This window comes from Scylla paramamosain, chromosome 39 (assembly GCF_035594125.1).
Source record: "Scylla paramamosain isolate STU-SP2022 chromosome 39, ASM3559412v1, whole genome shotgun sequence".
Taxonomy (NCBI): Eukaryota; Metazoa; Arthropoda; class Malacostraca; order Decapoda; family Portunidae; genus Scylla; species Scylla paramamosain.
In genome coordinates this window covers 603,170-627,249 of record NC_087189.1, presented here as the reverse complement: position 1 = coordinate 627,249, position 24,080 = coordinate 603,170, and the positions used below count along the sequence as shown (strand labels likewise).

General features: G+C 40.3%; 2 protein-coding genes across 10 annotated transcripts in view; both read left to right on the top strand.

Annotated features, from left to right (window-relative positions):
* Positions 1-10,585, top strand: part of LOC135091954 (transient receptor potential cation channel subfamily A member 1 homolog) — a 55,310-nt gene extending 44,725 nt beyond the window's left edge. For all 8 annotated transcript variants that reach the window (XM_063990016.1, XM_063990018.1, XM_063990022.1 and 5 more), the window contains 7 exons: positions 268-369; positions 748-933; positions 1,077-1,196; positions 1,473-1,619; positions 1,805-1,963; positions 4,056-4,293; positions 4,937-10,585. In XM_063990016.1, coding sequence (XP_063846086.1) covers positions 268-369; positions 748-933; positions 1,077-1,196; positions 1,473-1,619; positions 1,805-1,963; positions 4,056-4,226 — 885 coding nt within the window. In that variant the 3' untranslated portion in view covers positions 4,227-4,293; positions 4,937-10,585. The remainder of the gene's footprint in view (positions 1-267; positions 370-747; positions 934-1,076; positions 1,197-1,472; positions 1,620-1,804; positions 1,964-4,055; positions 4,294-4,936) is intronic.
* A 1,581-nt stretch (positions 10,586-12,166) lies between these two features.
* On the top strand, positions 12,167-23,804 carry LOC135091955 (centromere-associated protein E-like). 2 transcript variants are annotated; one of them, XM_063990025.1, is made up of 16 exons: positions 12,167-12,396; positions 14,965-15,122; positions 15,441-15,538; positions 15,795-16,042; positions 16,552-16,747; positions 17,235-17,341; positions 17,617-17,712; positions 18,269-18,445; positions 18,826-19,006; positions 19,243-19,383; positions 20,079-20,219; positions 20,635-20,775; positions 21,705-21,830; positions 22,275-22,451; positions 22,662-22,754; positions 23,141-23,804. In XM_063990025.1, coding segments are annotated over exons 1-16 (2,211 nt in total). In that variant the 5' UTR covers positions 12,167-12,394; the 3' UTR covers positions 23,270-23,804. The 2 variants fall into 2 exon arrangements, with proteins under 2 accessions (XP_063846095.1, XP_063846096.1); XM_063990026.1 differs by lacking the exon at positions 12,167-12,396 and having other exon boundaries at positions 15,103-15,122; positions 15,710-16,042; positions 23,141-23,803.
* Positions 23,805-24,080: the final 276 nt, after the last annotated feature.

Here is a 24,080-nt window from a genome sequence, read left to right as displayed (position 1 = left end):
CACACACACATACACACCATTACCAAACAAACCCATAATCAACACACACACTCACAAACATAATATTAAAACGACATCATTCACGCTCCCTATGCTCGAGGAACCCTGCTACATAGAACTCTCGTGGCAGGAACACAAGAAATTTATACCTAATTCAACCCATGCACACACACACACACACACACACACACACGCATAACAAACAGAACTATTTACCCAGCTACAGTGAATCCTCGTGTCAGCTACTCAGGGTATTTTTTTCCCTAGGCACGGCTTAACTACATCGGCCTGGAGAATCTGATGGAGTGGTGCTGCTATATCACTGCCTTCCTCCTTGTGTGGGACTTCACTAACTGTTCAGTCCGAGAGGTGAGTGTCGTTTGGTGAGGGTCTGTCTCTTCCATCATTTTTCTCTGTCTGTCTCAGTCTGTGTTAGGGCCACATTCTTAAACACTTCTGTGAAACACCTTCACTAGTTTCAAAGGCTGTAGTTGAGGTGACACAGATTCCTAAGGGTGTTTATAGGTTTATAATATCAGATTAGTAATATACGAGAGGTGTGTGTCTGTCTCAGGACTGCATCTTCTCTATCAAAAGGCTCTAGTTGATGTGACATGGGTTTTGAATGTTGTTGGGGTTGTAGTGGCAGATTACCTCTTTGCTTTGTCCTCTAGTTGAAGTGACACAGGTTTTTAAGGGTGATTTAAGGGTTCTAGTGACAGATTGCCTCTTTGGTTTGTCCCGCAGAAGTGGCAGTGGCAGGTTGGGACGGCCTCCATCTTCCTGGCATGGATGAACCTGCTGCTGTTCATCCGCAAGCTTCCATTCCTGGGCATCTATGTGGTTATGTTCACTGACGTGTTCGCCACCTTCCTCCGCTTCTTGACGGTCTTCTTGCTCTTCCTCATCGCGTTTGGCCTCTGCTTCTTCATGGTGTGTGTTTGTTTTTGTGTGTGTGTGTGTGTGTGTGTGTGTGTGTGTGTGTGTGTATGTGTGTGTGTGCAGAAGACAAGTCATAAATCTACATTTTCTCTCCCATCTCTCTTGGCGTCTGATGTTTGCTGTGTTTCCGGCAGGTGTTAAGGAACCAGCTTCCCTTTGGCTCCCTGCCCCGGTCTCTGCTCAAGACAGGTGTGATGACTATCGGAGAGTTCGAATACGACTCTGTATTTAATGACAGCACCCAGACCCTTCCAGTATGTGTGCCTTCTCAGTGTCTTATGGCTTACTGGAATGCTGTTTTCAATATTATTTTTAGTTATTTTTTTCTGTATGTTTGTGTGTTTGCAGCTTAAGCATTCCTGTATTTAATGACATCATGCAAATCTGTTCAATATGTATGACTTTTCAGTATCTTATCGCTTACTGAAAGTGTAATTTTTCCCCCTTGTAGTGTATTCACAGCATGTGGTCTTTTAGTTAAGTATTTCTATATTTAGTTTCATCATGCAAACTGTTCCCTGCCTCTCCAGTACCCCGAGGTGACGTACATAGTGTTTGTGACGTTCCTGGCCCTCATGTCAATCCTCATCATGAACCTGCTGGTGGGTCTGGCTGTGGACGACATTAAGGCTGTGCAGGACCAAGCCATCCTTAAAAGACTGGCCATGCAGACCCAGGTACAAAGAACTGGTGTAATAGTAGTAGTAGTAGTAGTAGTAGTAGTAGTAGTTACTTTATTAAGCCATCCAGTATTTTATTTCAGTATTTCTTATTTTCTTTCAGTTTTCTATTTTTACACTCCTTATCTCCTCATTTTTTCTATTCCATTTTGCAGTGTTTTCATCTCTTTCCCTCCCCACAGCTGGTTCTTGACGTGGAGGTCTTCATTCCCGACGCCCTGCGGAGAATGTACACCACATCCAAGAAGGAGGTGCATCCCAACGCCCGCCACGGCATCCTGTCTAAGAAATTTGGGGACTTCCAGGTGCTGAAGAGCTTTGAGGTGGTGTCTGATGGGGAGGTGAGTGGTTTACGGTCTCCTGTTTTGTGGCGTGACTCCTTACCATTGGTTTTCCTGGTCGAATATATAATTTTTCAAGTTTTATAGAGGCTGGAGGATGAGTGAGTCCGTTGTGGTTTGTTACGAGTTAGTGTTGGGTTTGTACGTGTATTGGTTAATTCAGGTGGTGTTAGTTTGTACTCTAATGGTCTCAAAGTGTGTGGGAAAGTGTGTGGTGTGACTCTTTAGTGTTAGTTCTGGGATGAGTGAATCTGTTGCTGTTTGTCGTAAGAGTCATTGTTTGTGTATTGTATCTTTGTATGTATGTATTAATTTAGGCTGTGTTAATGTGTTCCATCTTGGTATAAAGGCTCATTTTCTCTGTGTAACATGTCATTTGTCAAGTTTCATACAGGCTGGATAACCTTCAACAGAGAGCAAGCTTGTACTGTATGCATTTCCTCATGTGCAAGTACTGTGTTGTGTGTATGTGAGAAGGAAAGAATGCACAACTCCTTTCCTTGAACTAACATGTCATTTTTCAAGCTTCATATAGACAGGGTTGATTCCACAGAAAAAAAATAAATAAATAACATTATATATATATCTGACCTGATTTCCACATCGAAACACACTAGAACTTATATATATATTATCTGGATTTCTTCACTCAGAGACTTATCAACATTATTATTCTCATCTCTTTTTCATTCCATAACACTTTCACTCAATATATACTCTTTGAACAGCACCAAATATACATATCTAACTTGATTTTCACACCTCATCCACTACAACTTATGATTTCCCTGATTTTTCACCCAAAGCCTTTTTAACATTACTACTCTGATCCTTTTTTTATTCAGTTACACTTACCTTTCATTCAGTACCCTTTGAACAGCACCAAATATACATATCTAACTTGATTTATACACCTCACCCACTACAACTAATGATCTCCCTGATTTTTTCACCCAAAGCCTTATTAACATTACAACTCCAATCCTTTCCTCATTTCATTATACTGTCCTTCTGCTCAATACCCTTTGATTAGCACAGTTTTCTTTGCTACCTTCCTCCCTACCACCTCTCTACATACACATCTCTGCCAGTGAACACAAACACCACAGTTCTCATCACTGCCTCCCTCCCCTGCCACCTCTACACACACACCCTTGTCAGTGAATAATGTAGCTTTCAATTTCCCTCTAAAAGTTGGAGCTTAGTGTAAGAGAACACAGCAAGTCATTTCAAGTGAGTTCCTAGTGTTTGAGTAAGTGTCTGCATCCGTTTGTCTCCCTCTCTCTCCGCCTTCTGTCTTGTAGCTCCAGTTTACCAGTTTACAGTTTGTTTCATCCCAGGGTTTTGAGTTAGGCATGTGTCCTGTGCTGGCTTGTATCTATTTTTTGCATTTATGGTTCTCAGGGGAAGGTAAAGAGGGAGGTGTGAATGGTAGAGGCAGTGTGTGGTGGTTCAGAATGTGTTTTGAAGGCTGTTGCTACTTCCAGCTGCCTGCTTCCTGTTTTCAGAGCAAAGTGTGTGTGTATGTATGTGTGTGTGTGCTTAGACTCTGTATGTTTGAGATTATATCCCTATTAATTCTTTACCAGCTTACAAGGCTTCATCTCATGTGCTGTAGAGCCTGGAAGGAAATTAATCTTCCCATGTGAAATATTTAAAGTAAGCTTGTAGTCTTGTTGCAGTTTTTGTCAAGTAATCCTTAATTTTTTAGGCATAGGGTTGGTTGCTGCTTCCCATCCTGAGGCATGAAATGGATGCTTGTGATTTTATAGTGAAAACACTCTTGTGCCTCAAAAAAACAACAACTTACCACAAAGAAACGAAGATAAAACCCACAATAACAAAACATGCTCTTTAGACACCTCTAATGAAACACCCATGAAATCTCAAAACACAATAAAAAAACACTCCAATACATCACAAAAAACAACTTATCACAGAGAAATAAACAGAAAACCTACAATAACAAAACATACTCTTTAGACACACCTCTTATGAAGCACCCAAGAATCTTCACCACTTGTAAAACACCCAAGAATCTCCACCTCCTACAATCAGCCAGGAATCTTCACCTCTGCTCCACCACCCACAGATGAGTGAGCAGGAGTCAATGAGGCAGGACCTAACGCAGCTGAAGACCACGGTAGAGGCCCTGCGCTCCCAGAACCAGCGCCTTCACTCCCTCCTGGTGGTGCTCACGTCCATGGCCAAGGGTGACAGCAGCAGCACTAAGGAGACTGACTTGGCCAAACTCATGTGGTGAAAGATATGCAGCATCTCTCATGTCTAAAGGATGTGAGAGTTGTGGGTCATCTTACTTGACTTGATAGGTAATGCTTGTTTAGGTACATCATCATTTATCTGTGGCATATCTTTTCTCTAAGGAATGCGAGGGAGTTGTGGGTCATCTCTGCTTGACTTGATAGGTAATGTGTAAGTTGTGTGTGTGTGTGTGTGTGTGTGTGTGTGTGTGTGTGTGTGTGTGTGTGTGTGCTATCATTTGTCATGTGGTGAAGGATCTGCTGTCTCTCTTCTCAGTCAGGGGCAATCAAAGGAAGGTACCTGTGGGCTTTTTAACTTCCTGGGTAGCTAATGCTTATGTTCTATTTATATTTGTTATTATTTATTATATTTGTCAGTTCATCATGACATTAAATGAGTGTTATTCTTATCATGTAATTTCCCAACAGAACTTTATGATAAACTTGAATATATGTTGGACATCCAGGCCACACACACATACTGTCATCCTTTCATCTCCCTCTGTTGTGGGCACCATTTGTAGACAGACTCATTAAGCTTTTCCTGTTGTGCCTACCTCACCCTGTACAGCTCCTTCCCTTGCCTTCAGGAATGTCTGACTTAACTCATATCCAACTGAAAGGAGTCCAACTTTGTGAGATTTTATGGTACAGTTCTTATTTTCCCACGGAAGAGTGTGTATTTCAAGCAAACTTTCTGTCATCTTTACAGGTCCCAGTGACAAGTGGCCCAACTCTGGCAACAAGGTACAACACTCAGATATTTTCATACAGTCACAGTTTCACGGAGTTTGTAAGTATGTGCATCAAGTAGGCAGCTTTGTAGAGGCTGGTAGAATAGCATCATGGTTGGGTTAAGTACTACTAGTCTCAGTGTAGAACCATTGACAAATTGACGGTACATACGCTCATATTCTACTCCTGGTCACTACACTAACCTGACCTTGCCATACAATTATCATCCCGCTGGGCCACAAGACAAAACAGACTCTAGATGAAATAAACTCAGGTACCTCTAGCTCTCCCTTGCCTTGCCTTGCCACACTAATCAAGTCCATCTCTCTTATTGACAGGAAATTAACATACATGAACTAAGAAATATTTTATCTTTAACTGCATAATCACATGCTGCAGACACACACACACACACACACACACACACACACACACACACACACACACACACACACACACACACACACACACACACACACACACACACACACACACACACACACACACAGGCACCTCACTTACAACATAAACTAGCAACTGGACTGAAAAAAGGAGAAATAAAGTTAGACTTATTTTTTATTGACTGAACAAACTGACGCTCAGATAGTATATTAGAACAAACACACACACACACACACACACACACACACACACACACAATGGTAATTTCCTCCAGACAGTTCTCAGGTCAGCTCATCTATGCAAATCTGAGTGTAGTTTCTGATCCCCCATGTGAAGAAAAAAGTCCTTAACATTATCTTCCATTTATGAAGGGTTAGGATGGATATATTTTCTAGTACGGATATATACATAATCCAAATGTGTATTATTAGTCAGCCCCCGCAATTCATGTTGATATTTCAAATTTTAATCTAAGCATTGTTAACATTAGCAGCACAGTTATGAGTATAAATATAAAGTTTAGTATATATATATATAAAGCATAATATAATAACTTTGTCTTGCTCTTTCTCTCTCTCTTTGTCTGTCTTTCCCTCTGTCTCTCTCTATCTCACCTTTGTCTTGCTTTATCTCTCTCAGTCTGTCTCTGTATCTCTCTGTATTTACACCTTGTCCTGCTCTATCCTTCTGTCTGTCTGTCCCTCTGTCTCCACCTTTGTCTCTTCCTCTGTCACTTATCAGCCAAATATTACTGTAAAGAGATGCCAACTTAAGCACCTCTGTACTCATAAGCCAGACAACTCCTGTAGATTACTTCCTATTATTAACACCTGTGCTTCCTCTAGTAGTGTTTACCCAGCCAAGCATCAGCTAAATATTATATAGTCTAGGTTTTGTAGGGAACCCTTTGGTGTCATTGCAGTTTTGGGCAGTACGTGTAAACATTCTCAGATCCGAACGTATAATCTGAGGAGTGTTTGTTATTCTTCCTGGCCGAATGTTGAGTGAGGTTGTAAGATGCCAGGTGTGTAGCAGGCATGTAGCATTTATCAAGGGCAGTGTTATTTACTGAGGGTTTTGTGTGTAGCGCTGATGTGTCGTGTGTTGCGCCACTGTACAATTCTGGAGATGAAGGAACTTAGGTGCTTTGTATGTTAAGTCTGTATGGTTTGTGTTTTCTTATTATTTTATGGATCTATGGTAGGATATTTGGTGCATTAATTAGATGTTTAAGATTGTGAGGATTTGTGTACTTAGGAATGAGTTTATGTGAAAATTTATGTGTAACTTTAAGAATACCATTACGAGTTGATGTAATTTGCATTTCATCTTCATTTTGAATCTATAGAGAAAGAAAATTGAGGATTACTTAGAAACATATTTAAAAATGAGACATTTGACACCTATAGGAATGAGGTCATACAAATATTTTAGCTGCATGCAAGTTTATGAAATTAAAGAATAGCCTTGTAGCATCTCATAGGTTACCAAGTTCCGATATTGTGTCTTAGAATATGCCCATGTATCCTTAACATTGCTGCCTCACCCCCTCTGTGCTGACTGGAGCTATTAAGGACGCTAAAGATAATATCGTACCTTGGATATCATAATTATGACTCTGTGCTTCAAACCTCCATGTCAGGGGTGCAGATCCAGCCAGTGCCTCTCATGAGTGTTTAATTATCCCTCATTGAGATCAGTTAGTGCTTCTTTGATGGTCTAAAAGAGGCATGATTCCTCACAGAACCTCACAGAACTCTTCTCAAGCTCATCATGTCAGTCTCTTCCCTGTTTTTGTAGAGGTGACCATCCCAGCCTCATTCCTCTGTTGTCATCTCATCCCCTCCTCCATTCCTGAGCTACTCAAGTGTATTTCCTCTGACATTGTAAACCTCACAAACTCTTTTCAAGCTTGTCATGTCAGAGTCTCTACCCTGTTCTTATAGAGGTGACCATCCGAGCCTCATTCCTCCTTGTTGTCGTTTAACTCCCTCCTTCCTTCATCTCTCTATGCCCAAGTGTAATTCCTCAAACTCTTTTCAAGCTCATCATGTCAGAATCCATACCTTCTTTTTAATTGAGGCGACCATCCCAGCTTCATTTCTCCCTGTCGTCATTTAACTGCCTACTCCCTTCATCCCTCAGTGCCCAAGTGTACTTCTTTGTGATTTAACTTTTATATCTGAACAAATTGTGAATTCAAGTACAATCCAACCATCCAAAGCTTTCAGAATAAGGTGATAGGGAATTGTTTATCTAATGTAGGGGTAAGCATTCACGATCTTAGCCACAAAGGGTGAGGGTTATATAATGCACATGGCAACTATTTTAGCACTTAAGTTGGATAAGATGACAATGACAACTGTGTACTTATAAATGCCTTAAGTGTAGATTCCTAAAAAGACGCACTCAACTGAATCATACGCTTACAGTTGCCATACGTAAACATTCCTGCAAATACGCACAATTTTTGAAGGGAATGAAGATGATAACAAGTGCAGCATATGTACATATAGATCCCATAAGTGTAGATTCCTAAAAATACGCACAACTTTTAAGGCAGTGGAGATGATGGTAAGTGAATCACATACTTACGATTCCTATAAGTACACACAATTCGTAAGACTGAAGGAAAGCATTAGTGGTAGAATTTTTTTATAGGTATTTCAGTGACTAAGTGTATGTAAAGAGTAACAATCACAATTAATCCTACCACTCCAATGAATATTTTTGCTCAGACCAAAGAGGAGGTTGCACTATTTACAGCTAAGCCAGGAAACAAGTAGAGACAAGTAGAGACACATAGAGACAAGTAGATGTTGTGAATAGAAAGGTTGTACATGCATTCAGTTGTAGATCTGTAGAAACTAATATGACTGGAGGATCTCAGACATGCTGTAGACAAGTGACATTTAGAATAAGTATGCAGCGTACTCTAATAGATCTGAGGAGGTGGAAGATTCATGCTAAGGTGACTGAAAGTTCTTGATATCTTAACTTATGTGAGTGGTCCTAAGAATGTGGATATTATTAACATGGTGTAGAATAGACATGACCAACATCTCTGACTTGAAATAACCATAGTAACATTAAGATTAATTATAGTAGCAATATAGAAAAGACATAACCAACAGTGGCTTGGAATAATAATGATAATAGCTTGGTGTAGATTAATAGAGTCACTGACTGATGAGATAAAACCTTAAACTGAGGCTCTTGCAGTGTGACTTTCAGAATAGTAATAGTAATAACAGTATAGAAAAGGCATAACCAACAGTGACTTGGAATAATAATAATATCTTGGCATAGATTTATAGATTTACTGAGGAGGGAAAATATTAAACTCAAGCAACTCAGAACTCTTGAAGACATGACATCTTGGCGTGAACTTAAGGAAGAAAATATATAATAACAATATATATACTAATAACAATGAGGAAAAATAGATTTAACCAACACCAGCGACAGAATAACATAGCATACATTTAATAAACACACTGAATAGAGAAATACAAACTAGATGATCTTAATGACACAGTACATATGATAATAACAATGTGGAATAAAGACTTGACCAACACCAGTGACTCAGAATAACATGGTGGTGATTAACAGATGCACCAAGGAGAGAATTACAAGCAGGATCTCGTAATGACAATATTCTCAAGTCACTTTTAAGAGTTCACTGTGACTTTGTGTAGCCTTATGTAAGTGGCCTCAAATACTTAAATACTTCAATCAGGGCAGAGAACCAGCCATTTTATCCCTTGTGGTGTCAGCCCTTTCTCTCCATTGCAGCTGACCACACTTCTTGCTCCACTTATAATATACTTAAGTACTTATAAGATCCCAGTACAGCATTTTTTATTTTTCCATTTATTATTATTGTAATCATCTCTCGTTTACTTTTAAGGTCGTTTGCTATCGTTATTTTAAACAGATACTGTTATTAATTTTACGTACTTTTATACGCCCACTCATGTACAACTATTATAATTATCGGCATTTCATTTCATTAAGTGCAGTATGTGCCAAATGTGCCGTACTCAGATGTAATAGTACAGTACATATATTTAGGGAAGCATGTGGCCAGGTGTGCTATGCCTAAGCTCCTGCAGGGGTAGTTCACAAGACTGTCCCTCCCCACCAGGCGCCGACATGGCTGAGAGTGTGAATGACGTGTGAGCATGAGTGTGTGGTGCTCTTGTCTGGGCCGTCCTGTGTGGGATTGCTGGCCTTGTAGATAGATAGATAGATATACATATATTTAAGGACAAAAGATGAGACTATTGAGTGGGGGAAAGGTGGTTATGAATCTCAGGCTTAAGTGATAGGGTTAGATGTAATGTAGACAAGATCCTTAGGGTTAGTACTCAGGGACCATGTTAGGTTTGTTTTGCCTGGCCTCTTAAGAACCTCTAGTGGAAGTTATTAGGGTTTTCAAGGGTTTTTCATGATTTTAGTGATGTTTAACAAGCTGTAGTTGAAGATATAATTATTTTTTAGGTATTTTTTTCATATTTGGGATAGTTTAACAGACTCTAGGGCAAGTTACTGGGGTTTTCAAGTGTTTTTCGTGATTTTAGTGATGTTTAACAGGCTGTAGTTGAAGTTATTATTTTTTAAGGTATTTTTTTTCGATTTTGGGATAGTTTAGCAGACTCTAGGGCAAGTTGTTAGGGTTTTCAAGTGTTTTCAGATTGTAGTGACAGTTTAATAGGTTCTAGCATTAGATATTAAGTATTTTTTTTATTTTTCTTTATTTTAGTGAGTTTAACAGGCCCTAGTGGAAGTTATTATTTTTTATTATTTTTTTCATTATTTTAGTGAAAGTTCAACAGACTCTAGTACAAGTAATAAGTGTTTTCATGATTGTAGTGATAGTTTAATAGATAGATATGAAGACAGCATTAGATATACAGGAACTGCCTGCATATTAGATATGCACAGATATACAGGAACTGCCTGCATATTAGATATGCATTAGATGTACACAAACTTCCATACATAAACTATATGGCTGTTTGTGGCAACTTCTCTTATATTCTAATGTAAGACGTCATGATAGATTTGCTTCAGCCTGGATTCCGAGCGACCTTTTTTCCACACACGAGTTTTATCTAAGGTAAGGAAAAGAATAGAGATGTCACTTATTCAATAGACATGGATATTACTTATTATATTGACCGTGCAATGAACTCAGTGAATAAAACCTCTCTTAAGATGTTTTTTTTTTTCTCTGCTGTAAACCGTAAAATCCCTTTTAACAGCTGAAATACAGAAATTAGGAAAATGAAAATAATATTGAAATCCGGCGATAGGCTATAACACATTATGGGCGGCGTGCCAACACACTCATCTCCCTCATTTAAACCTTCATCAGACTTAAACCAGACTATGATGGAAGTATCTCAACATCAGGAATGAAACTTTAGTCATGTGGCTTCATTTTATGACGTTTGGCTTATAGTGGAGAAAGTGAAACGGATGATGGCTGATATATAAAAATTATTTACGTCTGTCCCAGCCGATTCATTTGTTTAGCTATATATTAGAATAAATAAATAGATAATAATAATAATAATAATAATAATATGACGGTCTTTAACTTTTGATGTTTTGGCCTATAAGTCAGTTTAGAGTAGACTATGACGAGTTAAAACCGTGAAATATTGAGACATTCATTAATATTATTGGAACGCGTATCTGTAGGTGTATACAAGAGCCTGCCGTGTGTATGAGGCAGCTTCATATGACGACACGTGTTAGTAAGTATGAATACATGTGTGAGTGAGCTAACTAGCGGCGTTGCATTGCTCGTTATTGACAAGTTGGCACCGTTATCTATACCGCTAATGGAAGGAGAGCTGATATAAGCCTATCGGGTGATTCTGAGGCTCTAGGGTCATGAGGGTGTCCATGTGTGTGTGTTTGTGTGTGTAAATATTATAAGTAGCAACTAACATTAGCAGTATTAGTAATCAGTACCTGTGACTCATAGTTTTATCTTGCAAGGTAGAATAAGTGTGGTTAGGTGTGAGAGGTGATGACATGGGAGGCAGGGTTTTAAGCACTGTAGCACTGAGGGACAGAGACGGAGAGGGAAAGCCGAGACCGCGACGCGACGAGACGTGTGAGCGAGAAAAGACAGGCGCGTTTAGCTCTTGTGAGTAGAGTGACGGACCGTGCCTGTCTGTGTGTCATTACTGTATTGCGCGGTGACTTGTATACTGTTGTGTAATATATGGGCATACATAAAAGCGTGTTTTCCTTTCCCTGCTCTGTGTGACTTCTCCCCGTAGCTGTTCCCAGCCGCCCAGGTAAAGCCCTCCCCGACTCACGCCCCACATCTCCCAAAGGTGTGACACGCCCCTAGCCTGCTGACTGAAAGAGTTGCTGGATGGCTGGGGGTGTTCGTTTCAATATTTAGTTTTATTCACACGGAAGAAAATATACCTAGTATTTTTTTTTTTTGCCTCTCTTGGGTTTAATTGGTTGATATGTTGTCCACGATGTTAGGGATAAGGAAAGTAAGAATAGGATAGGGTGGGTAATTTTTTTGCCTTTTTAGTTTTATCGTGGTTAATTTGTTGATATTTTGTCTTAAGTACATAAGGATAGAATATAATATATACTTAGACAAGGGAGGGCTTTTATGTGTATTACATTGCAATTGCCACAGTATTTATATAGTATGTACTACAACGACACGTTATTAGCAGAACACGTTCCGAATCCGACAAAACACACCGATACACACACACACACACACACACATACACACATTTATACTCGGTGCTGAATGATTAACACAAATGTCGCTCGTGCCGCCTGGTGTCCCTCCCCTGCCCCTGTTTAGCCTGTTCTCGTGGCAGCGGCCGGTCAACACTGAACGTATCAACAGCTCAGTCTCCCTGCCTCGCTACCTCAGTGTGTCCGCGTCGCTCTCACTCAGGCTCACTTCCCCACCCGCTCGCTTCTCTTCCGCTGCGTTTCCCACCTCGCTCATCTCTCTCTCGTAGACTGCTAAATTATGTGAGTACTTCAGTTCGTGATGATACTAGGTACTGTTGTTGTGTAGTGTTGTGTTGTCCCTTCATCTATGCGAGAAACACAGCTGGTCATGTTTGTATGAGTGTGTTTTACGTGTGCCTTGATTATGTGAAATGTGTGTGTGTGTGTGTGTGTGTGTGCTGACATAAGAACACGCTTTAATTTACGATCACACAGAGACTATTAATGGAAATAAATCTCTTTACACTCTGAATATAAAGAAGGGAAAACCAGATCAGTGTTTAGGTGATTAGTGTATAAATATTTCATAACGTTTGAGGAATTTACGTCCCAGAGACTTGAATAGAAATAAGAACAGGGTTATCTATTACTAAATCTACCTTTGCCTGTATGTAGAAAGCAATAGTTCTCATTATTTTCAAACGTTTCAAAACCCACAGAGATGATAAGCTGGGGTCCTGGGTGCTTTTCCCTATAATAATGCAATATCCCTCTTAAACTACCACAAACTCGTGAAAATGACTGAAAACATGACTAACTTCCACTGGAGCGTGTTGGAAGTATAGTTTTGCATTGAAACTAACCTAATCTGACCTAACTCGTGAAAATACATTTGAAAACATAAATAAGTGTTGTATTGAAGTGTTTGGTTACGTCTTCATAATTATACTATCACTACAATTAACCTTTAACCTGTGCGTATGTGTCTGTAATGAAGAGAGGAAAGGTAAAATAATGCTTGGTGCTGATATTATAGACAAGACCGTGAGAAAAGGAGGGAGAGAGCGAGCGAGGTAAGGTTGCTAAGAGGGTAACCAACAAACAGATTGGAGACAAATATTGGAGGTGAGACGAAAAATTAGACAGCGAAAAAAAAAAAGAAAATACAAGGAAAATATCACTTTGGTTATTTTCATCTGTTAGTAACGGAGGCTTGTGGGTCGTGGGAGCTGAGTGAAAGATTGGTATTGTTATTATTTTTGTGTTTGGGTGAAAATTAATGTGCGTGACTAGACTGATGGGAAGAAAGAAAAAAAAAAAATAAATAAATAATGGGGTGAAGGTTACTGTGTGTTACTGACTTGATTGTTAAAGTAGAAAATAAAGTAAAAAATAGAAAATAAACCCCATGCTGAAAAAATAATAATAATAAGATAAATAAATAAAATACTCGAATGAAAAAAATAAGAGCAAATCAATAGAAGTGAAAAAAAAGTAAATAAAATACCTACTGATAATACTGTGTGTGTGTGTGTGTGCGTGTGTGTGTGTGTGTGTGTGTAAATACCTGCGTGCAAAGAATATAAGTAGGTTACATAACTCCATAAAATCACGCACGCAAACCTAAAACAACACACACACACACACACACACACACACACACACACGTTGTTGCCTATCTACCAACAAACTAACAACAACAATGATGATAATTCCATTCTCCATAATTTTTTTTTTTTTTATTCCTTTTCTATCACTCATAATTTTTATCTTCCACATTCTTACTCCATTTTTTTTTCATTCTCTCTCTCTCTCTCTCTCTCTCTCTCTCTCTCTCTCTCTCTCTCTCTCTCTCTCTCTCTCTCTCAACAAAAAAAAAAAAAAAATGAAAGGGAAAAATGTCTCTGAACGAAAAAAAGGAAAAAAAGGAAGAAAAGAAAAAAATAAATAAATATCAGAACGAAAAAAAAAGGAAAATGAAAATGAAAACGTTTCTTTGAATGAAAAATAAAACAATATACGAGTCATTTATACGTGGAATGAAAGAAAAATAGATATCTTCCTCTCCTTCTCAACCCTCCCCCTTTCTCTCTCTCTCTCTCTCTCTCTCTCTCTCTCTCTCTCTCTCTCTCTCTCTCTCTCTCTCTCTCTCTCTCTCTCTCTCTCTCTCTCTCTCTCTCTCTCTCTCTCTCTCTCTCTCTCTCTCTCTCTCTCTCTCTCTCTCTCTCTCTCTCTCTCTCTCTCTCTCTCTCTCTCTCTCTCTCTCTCTCTCTCTCTCTCTCTCTCTCTCTCTCTCTCTGCAAAGATTTGGTGTCAAGGCAGAGACAAGTATAAGTGGGCTAAGTTGGTTCTGTCTCGGCCTTGAATCGATGGTTGCTTGGAGGAGAGACGGCTGAAGGGATACATAGCCTCTCTCTCTCTCTCTCTCTCTCTCTCTCTCTCTCTCTCTCTCTCTCTCTCTCTCTCTCTCTCTCTCTTGACATCACTGCTATTGTTGACGCTATTGTTAGCATTACTGTTCTCGTCGTCTTGTGTGTGTGTGTGTGTGTGTGTGTGTGTGGGTGGGTTTTCTTGTTCTGTTTGTTGATGTTGTTGTTGTTGTTGTTGTTGTTGTTCCTTTTTTGTCATTCGCCGTATTATATTTCACTCAAATCCAGCTTTTCTTATCTATTTACTTATTTTTATTTCTCTCTCACTTCTACAGAATAAATCGCGCTAGAAACATTATTTATCTATTAATTTATTTGTTTGTTCTCATTCCCTTCCTCTCTCAAAATGAATCACGCTACAAACTTCTTATTTTTTCATACATTTACACATTCTCTCTCTCTCTCTCTCTCTCTCTCTCTCTCTCTCTCTCTCCTACAGGATGAACCGCGCCAGGAACTTCAGTAACGTGCACGGTCTGCCGGGACTGCCTCACTCCAGACCGCCCCTAGGGAACCCCCGCAGACCCCCGCCCCAGCCACAGAGGATGCCGCCCCCGCCGCGCCCCGCCCCAGGCCCCCAGGCAGACCCAATGGCAGGTAAGGCAAGGAGGAAGGAGAGAAGACGTAAGCTTTTTCATTGGTATAATTTTCGTGCTTGTTTTTCATAGTATTGTAGGAAAATGTTTGCCTAGACATATGGAGAGAGAGAGAGAGAGAGAGAGAGAGAGAGAGAGAGAGAGAGAGAGAGAGAGAGAGAGAGAGAGAGAGATTTGTCTTTTCCGAGTAAAATTTGGAAGATAGAAAGAATGCCTTAGATAGACAAACTAATGGAAATACTGATTTTTTTTTGTTATATTGTACACTGAAATGCTGTTAGGTAATACTGACGTCTCTTCCTTTATTTTCCTCATTTAGGGCGAAGGATTGACATGCTGGAGCAGCGTCTTAATGCCACGGAGCAGAGTAACCGTACCTTGCTGGACGAGCTGATGAGAGTACAACAAGACCTCAAGGTGGGTACAATAGCGTTCAATTCTCATCTCCGTTTCCTTTCACCACTCCCTTTGAGTTAATGAGAATACAACAATGAGTCACTAGAAATATGAAAGACACCCTTAATAATCAGCGTAACCGCAACTAGTAGAGCCTTTAGAATGTAGTGAAGATGTGGCGGAGTGTTTCAGAATACGATCCCAGGGTAAGTTACGGCACTACTACTACTACTACTACTACTACTACTAACAACAACAACAACAACAACAATAACAGGTGAACGTGAAGCGCAATGAGTTATCACTGGGAGAGGAGAGGGATGTGGTCGCCAGAATGGACTCTACGGTTCGCCAGACACAGGGGAAGACCTTTGAGTTCGAGGACAGGATACGGAGGATGGAGGACGGCTTGAAGGACACCAGGAACGCCCTCCAGCAAATGAACTCCCACATCAAGAGCATCGAGAAGGCGGTCGCGTCAGCACAGCAGGACCAGATAGAGAGGAGAAGCAACAGTGCGCAGAAGTAATGCAGTTCGTCTTTTGTTTGTATTCTTGTTTTTGTTTTTTTTCTTATATTCTTCGTCCATTTGTTTGTTTATTTTAATTTTGATGACTTTTATTTAGATTTTCAGATTTTTGTATACGAATGTTTATTGTTTTCTTAAGTTTTCCGTTTTCCCTTGCTGTAATAAGTCTACAGGGGTTACTTATCAATTTTCAGATCCTTAGGCCGTTATCAGCCTTGCCCTCTCACAGTAACTATTTTCAAAAGTTCACAGAGATCATTAACTGGGTTCTCAAGTGTGTTTCTCCAGCTCACAATATAGAAATCTTATCAATCTGTCGCTAAAACCATAAAAAACATCCTTAAAAACTCGTGTCACTTCAACTAGAACCTTTTGAAAGTAGCGGACTTCAACTAAACCTTTTAAAAGTAGCAGACGTATGGGGCAAAAATGTTTCAGAATGATGACCTCTCTCTTTCTCTCTGTTATGTCACTTCCTTACCCTGCCATCCTCTCATCTCTGCAGGCTCCAGGAATACAGGCACGAGATCATGAGGGTGACGCAGAGCAAGGAACAGCTGGAGCGTCTGTGCTTCTCTCTTAGGGATGAACTGCGCGAGACGACCTCAAAAGTGGACAACGTGGCGCAGGAGATGAGCTCGCTGGAGGGAAACGTGAGAATGCAAGCGAGACTGATTGAGGACAGCAACAAGAGGATGATGGTGAGAGAGAGAGAGAGAGAGAGAGAGAGAGAGAGAGAGAGAGAGAGAGAGAGAGAGAGAGAGAGAGAGAGATTTAAACTATAGTAATATTAATTTACTCTTTTTCATTACTTTTTTTTTTCAATTATTTCCTTTCATCTACTGTTCTGTACGTGTTTTCATCGTTTTCTTTATCTTCTCGCTCAGAAAGAAAACGAAAACAACAGTTGTATGAACTAACAAGCTATCAATTAACATTTCTCATTTCAATCGATATCCTTTCAATCTTAAATCTTAAACCTTAAAGCAAACATAACCAATTCAGAGCCTGGAGAGCAAAGAAATCTCTCTCATTTCTTACTTTTTTCTCTCGTTTACTCAATTTCCATCCTTGCAATTTCTCCCATCACCTCTTCATCTACACTAAAATCAACATGTATAACGAACAAAGTATACACAGCGAGGCAATCTTCATCTCTTTCACGTCCTGCGTTCGCCTCCTGCTCAGAACACAAAAGTACACACGCCGGCCCCCTTCGCTCCCATCCACATCTCCCCGCCAACCCAGGATGATGGGAGGATGTCCGAAACTGTGCGTCTGGCCTTGGAAGGAAAGTGCGTAGTAGTATTTGTAGTAGTAGTAGAAGTATTAGTAGTAGTAGTAGTAATTTGTTCAGCTTACGTGTACATTGTAGCAGAATTTCTTTGTAGACTTAATGAAACGTTGGCAGTAGTAGTAGTAGTAGTAGTTAGATATTATTGTTTTGACTGAATAGAAAACGGGAGAAAATATGAAATACAGCGAAAAAGAAAGGAAAAAAAATCTAACCCCGCCCTCTCTCTCTCTCTCTCTCTCTCTCTCTCTCTCTCTCTCTCTCTCTCTCCGGCAGACTGATCCAGATGAACGCTACCATTCAAGACCTCACGCAGCGCCTCAACCAGGAAGCCAAGAAGAGAGAGAGAGTCGAGACGGAAGTAAACATGAGGTGAGGGAAGTCGAAATGTTACGGCGTCGCTACCTCTCTTACGCTAGACAGACTCGAAGGGAAGATACTGATGAGGATTTTCAAGGATATTTTTGGGAGTTTTCAAGGAATTTTTATTTATTTTTATTTTTTAGGTTTTCGAGAATATTTTCTGGTTAAAAGACTGTTTTTTGGGTTTTCTAGAGTGTTTTCATGTTGGTAGTGACACTTTAAGAGGCTATAGTGGATGTTAATGAGGTTTTCAATTACGTTTTCATGATATGGTAGTTTGAAAGGCTGTGGAGGAGAATAATGAGGTTTTTAAGGGTGTTTTTGATGATTATGGTAGTTTTACATGCTCTAGTGGAAAGTATTGTGGTTTTCAAGTGTTTTTCTCATGATTTTGGCAGTTTGATAGGCTCTAGTGAAAGTCGGTAAGGTTTTCAATGGTGTTTTTTCATAATTCAAGTGATAGTTTAACAAAGATTCTGCATTATTAACCATTCCTCTCCTCCTCCTCCTCCTCTTACTACTACTACTACTACTACTACTACTACTACTACTACTACTACTACAGGATGAACGAGCTGCTGGAGGACTACGGCAGCAGCAAGGTGGAGAAAGACAAGGAGATGCGAGAGTTTGACGAAAAGATGAAGGAGCTGAGTGCGGGGTTCAGCGCCAGCGAGAAACAGCGGATCCTGATGGAGGTGTCATCTGTGGCCAAGGACTTGTCGAGGAAGATTGAGGAGAAGTGAGTCAGAGAGAGAGAGAGAGAGAGAGAGAGAGAGAGAGAGAGAGAGAGACAGACATTTTGCTCTCCCAGTTTCTTACCATAACTTTTCAAGGCCACAGAGATGACTAACCGGGTTCTCAAGACTTTCTCCTGTTAATAGTGTAGAAATCTTGTTAATCTGCCACTAGAACCATTTTCCAAGGCCACAGAGATATTTCCCTTGTTAATAATATAGAAACCATAAAAAACACCCTTAAAAACCCGTGTCAAATCATCTATAGGCTTTTGATATTGCAGAGGTGTAGCGCAGAAGTGTTTCAAAATACAGCCTACTTTAAAAAGGATTCTAATCGGGCTTTTAAGGAATCCAGTGCCGTTCTTAAGGCTTTTATTCACAGGGAGGCGAAATTGAGGGACGACACGGTAAACAAACTGACGGTGATCGAGGGCACGCTGACGAAGGAGAACAAGAGGCGAGCGCAGGAGGAGAAGACTCTGCAGGAAAAAGTGGAGACGAGAATACGGGAAGTGAAATTAGACGTGGAGCATAACGTGGACGCCATGAAGAAGTATGTGGATGTAAGTGTTAGAGGTGGTAGTAGTAGTTAGTTAGAAGTAGCAGTGGTAGTAGTAGTAGTAGTAGTAGTAGTAATAGTAGTAGTAGTCAGTCTAGATAACTGGCTTTCCTTTCTCTATTGCTAGTAATTAGTGTGGAATAGTGAAGAACCTGTGTGTGTGTGTGTGTGTGTGTGTGTGTTGCTTGTTGTAGTGCCTCGTGGCGCCTTGGTGACCCCTTGTGCTGTGTCTCGCCGCAGCAACACGAGGAGAAGACGAGCCAGCGGGTGGTGGAGCTGGGTCGAGGCATGGCGCAGCTGGAGGCCAAGATGCGAGATCACGTGATGGAGCAGGAGAAGGTTCTGGCCGCTGAGATCACCGACAGGCAGAACGAGATTAAGGTAAGCTGGTGGCCGTGCGTGCGTGGTGCGTCGCCGGGTAGTGGGGAAAGAACCATACTCAAACACTTTTCACGATGCCAAAATGCCTTAGTGGACACCATTTGCGATAGTGAAATGTGTTTTTTAGCAATGTAAGTTTAATTGGACCATATTTTAAAACACTTCTTCGCCTCAACTCCACTGCTTTCAAAAGACTCTGGACTAGTTGAAGTTATGCGGGTTTTCAAGCGTGTTTTTACAGTTCTAGTGACAGATTTACAAGATTCCTTCATTACGAACAGGAGAAACTCTTGAGGACCCGGCTAATCTTCTCTCTGGCCTTGGAAAACTCGTGGTGAAGTTACACGGATTTTAAACATTTTTACGGTTCTAGTGACAGATTTACAGTTTCTACATTATGAGCAGGAGAAACTCTTGAAAAACACGCTAATCATTTTCATGGTTTTGCAAAGTAGTCGTGGCAAGAGAGAGAGAGAGAGAGAGAGAGAGAGAGAGAGAGAGAGAGAGCAGCGGTTTTTAATACGAGCTAGTGTGCGTAGGAAGAGGAAAGGAAGGAAAGAGGACGAGAAAGAAAACGAGTGATGAATGGAAGAATTAAAGAAAAAAAAAATGCTATCTTCTTTTACGTTTTTCCACCGATCATCCTCGCCTGTATACCTCAGATTTAACACTTCCCCACTGCCTCCCTTTGTCAGGTGCTGGAGGGAAGAGTGAATGATGTGGACGACAGGGCCAAGCTGGGCATACTGGAGCTGCAGACGGCCGTGGGGACTGTCGACAGGAAAGCCAGTAAAACCAAGAGTGCCCCGCAGGTACAGCCCACCAATTACGACGAGGTGAGAGAGAGGGAGAGAGAGAGAGAGGGGGGGGGGGGTTGGTAGGGGAAAGTACATTAATTATATTTATTTTTTTTTTATTTACTACCGACGAAATCTTGTTGTTTTTGGTATTGTCCTTGTTATTCCTCTTCCTCCTCTTTTTATCCTACTACTACTACTACTACTACTACTACTACTACTACCACCATTACTATACAACAACTATTTTTCTCTCCCTTGCATATTACGAATGAAAATAAAACAAACAAACAAACAAACAAACAAAACAAAGCAAAACAGCTAAATAAACACAAACAAGCGCACTTTTACAACCAAACCAAACTAAATCTACCAAATGAAAGAAAAAAGGAAGAAAAACTCAGAGCTCTCCCTTTCACTCCTTCCCTTCCGTTTTCTTTCCTTCCCGCGTCAGATCTACCGACACCAGAATGAGAAAACGGAAGGAATAAAGGAGCAGATAGCTAAGGACGTGGCGCAGCTTGACCACAGACTGAGCAATGTGGAGAATAAGATGAAGCAGCAGAATGATGACCTGGATAATAAGCTTAAATCCGTAAGTGTTTTGAAGGCTAACTGTCATGTCCATTTTTTTTAGGTTTACTTTTTTTTTTTTCATTTGGTCCTCGTTTTTCTTTTTCTTTTTCTTTTTTTTCGTCTTTTTTTTCCCGGGTTGGATTGTTGATTTTAAGTCTGTTTTTTTTTTCTCTCTTTTCTTCCTTCTTTTCCGTGGATTTTTTTTATTTTGTTATTTTTTTCAGTGTTGGTTTGTTGATTACAATTCTTTCTATTCATTTTTTCTTCCTTTCTTTATTCCCTCTTTCATAGTTTTTTTTTTCTTCTTTACTTCTTTCATTCATCCCTCGTCTTCTTTCTCCTTCTTCTCCTCCTCCTCTTCTTCCTCCTTCTTCTGTACCTGCTTCCCTTCTCTTCATCGTAAATAAGTCATAACATGCCATCATTTTTCTTCTTCATTCTCTTCCTCCATTTCTTCCTTCTTCCCTTCCTTCTATTATATCATTGCATTAAAAAAAATAGATCCTATAACTTTTCTCCTTTCACTTATCCCTCCTCCTCCTCCTCCTCCTCCTCCTCCTCCTCCTCCTCCTCCCAACGCTTTGCTCTTTCACCACGATTAATTTCCAAGGCCACAGAGATGATCAGCCGGTTCTCAAGACTGTTTATCCTGTGAATAATGTAGAAAACTTGCTAATCTGTCTCTACAACCGTAAAAACACCCTTAAGGACTTGATAATCTGTAAAAAAAGACCCTTAAAAACTTGATAATTTGTAAAAACCCTTAAAAAACTTGCTAACCTGTCACTACAACCTCAAAAACACCCTTAAAAACTTATTAACGGTAAAAACACCCTCAGAAACTCTTATAATATCATCTAGAGGCTTTGAAAAGTAATGGAGATGCGGAGCGGAAGTGCTGCACGATCTAGCCTACTTAATGCTGACACCCGTTCCCTCCCCACCCAGTCCAAGGCGGAGGACCAGGAAGCGAACACAATCATGGGAGACAAGATGCAACAGAAGGTTGACTCAGTGATCTTCAGCCAGGAGCGACTCAAGAAGCAGGTGGACAAATTACAGGCAGAGGTGCAGGTGAGGGAGTGTGGGTGAAAATGAATCTCACGCTAGTTTTTTTTTTAAAAGCTCAGCGCTCTACCCACTGGGCCACGAGGAGTGTGAGGTAAATTAGGGTGAGGGAGTGTATGAGTGATTTTTTTTCTTTTTTTTTCTTTCTTTCTTAATCAGTTATTCATTCGTATATTCGTTTAATCTTTCTAATCACACTATCTCACAACTCTAAGACAAAGCAATCACCAGGACTCTCTCTCTCTCTCTCTCTCTCTCTCTCTCTCTCTGAAAACCCACAAAAAAAAAAAGACACATCAGTCTCTTTTTTCTCTCTTTCTGAAAATTTCACTAAAGCATCATAAAAACCTCAAATCAACCTTTTTTCTCTCTCTGAAACACACACACACACACACACACACACACACACACACACATCAATCCCATTTTTTTTTTCTCCTCCCGCCGCAGGACACGCCGAAGAACATTGCCAACCTGCAGGAGGAGGTGAGGGAGGTGGACACGAAGCTAAGCAAGAAGGTGGACCAGGAGAGGAAGGAGAGAATGGACGATTTCAAGGATTTAAGGGGCGAAGTGGACCGCATTATTGGGAAGAACGAGAAAAACGCCTCCACTGTGCCCAGCCTGGTGAGAGAGAGAGAGAGAGAGAGAGAGAGAGAGAGAGTGAGTGTCATATTACAGCAAGCTCGATAACGTGTGTGTGTGTGTGTGTGTGTATTTATATCTTGCTCGTTTGGTCTTGTGGTTTTTGTCTTACCTCCTCCTCCTCCTCCTCCTCCTCCTCCTCCTCCTCCTCCTCCTCCTTTTCCTGTTCTGATGTTTCTTTCCTTCTCTCAGGCTCAGCTCAATCAAGACGTGGATGAAACGCAAACAGGGATGAAGAAACTGGCTGAGGCGGTGCACGTGGTGAAGTCCTCTCTCTCGGAACGGGTGAGTGTAGCAGCAGTAGTAGTAGTAGTAGTAGTAGTAGTAGTAGTAGTAGTAATTATTGTTGTTCCAGATAATTGGCTTTCCGGTGATTAACTAGTAGCACAGTTATATAAAACACGTATCGAGTAGTAGTAGTAGTAGTAGTAGTAGTAGTAGTAGTAGTAGCAGCAGCAGTAACAAGCTAGTAGTTGTAGTAGTTAAATAAAAAAAAAAAACATAACAATAAGAATTCTAGTAAAAAAAACGTAAATATATTCTGAACAAACATAACAACAACAACAACAACAACAAACACACCAACAACAAGCACACCACCACCACCACCACCAACAACAACAACAACAACAAGCATCCCTCATCTGACCTGTGCCTCACTCATTGGACAGGTGCGCGACGAGCGTAAGCTGAGGGAGCAGGAGGACAGCATTCTGAGACGCGACGTGGAGAGGCTGGACACCAAATACAACGATCTCAGGGACAAGATAAAGACGATGACTGCCGTTGGGGCCTCATAGAGAGAGAGAGAGAGAGAGAGAGAGAGAGAGAGAGAGAGAGAGAGAGAGAGAGAGAGGGCGATGAGGGAAAGGGTTAGAGACTACATTTATTATTTTTTTCAGTTATTAATGAGTCTTTTGGGGTTTATCTAAGTTAATTTACGTTGAGAAAAATAAAATGCGTTAGAAAAGTGGGAAATTGGATGAGAGAGAGAGAGAGAGAGAGAGAGAGAGAATCTTCCTGTTATTTTATTATTTCATTCCTTCATTAACTACGTAGCATAAATCATTGTATATACAGATTATCACTATTTACCACTCCTCTGTATATGAAACTACTCACCACTGACCATAACACGCCTGTAACGAGCGTAACTATCTGCTAACGAGGCCACTGTATTGTTAAATAGTTTGAGGTGGTGGTAATGCCAGGATTGTATGACAGGGACTTGTGTATATTGAGAAATCGTTATTAATTGTTGTAATGTGTCTTTGATTTTTAGTCAATAATGTTTCAGTTGAGATTAAAGAAAGTGAGAAAGAAAAAAAAAAAAAAAAAAGGTGTTCTATTTAATCCATTGTAATTGAAGTTTTCGTTTCGTCGTGATTAGAGGATATTTGTAACTTTGCCTTGAGAGAGAGTCAGAAAAGTGGGAAATTGGATGAGAGAGAGAGAGAGATGAAAAATAAAAATGCGTTAGAAAAGTGGGATTTTGGATGACAGAGAGAGAGAGAGAGAGAGAGAGAGAGTGTGTTTGTGTTCCATGTTATCCATTCCGAAATCAAGTTTGTATTTTGTCGAGATCAAAGAAGAAAATTTATAACTTTACCT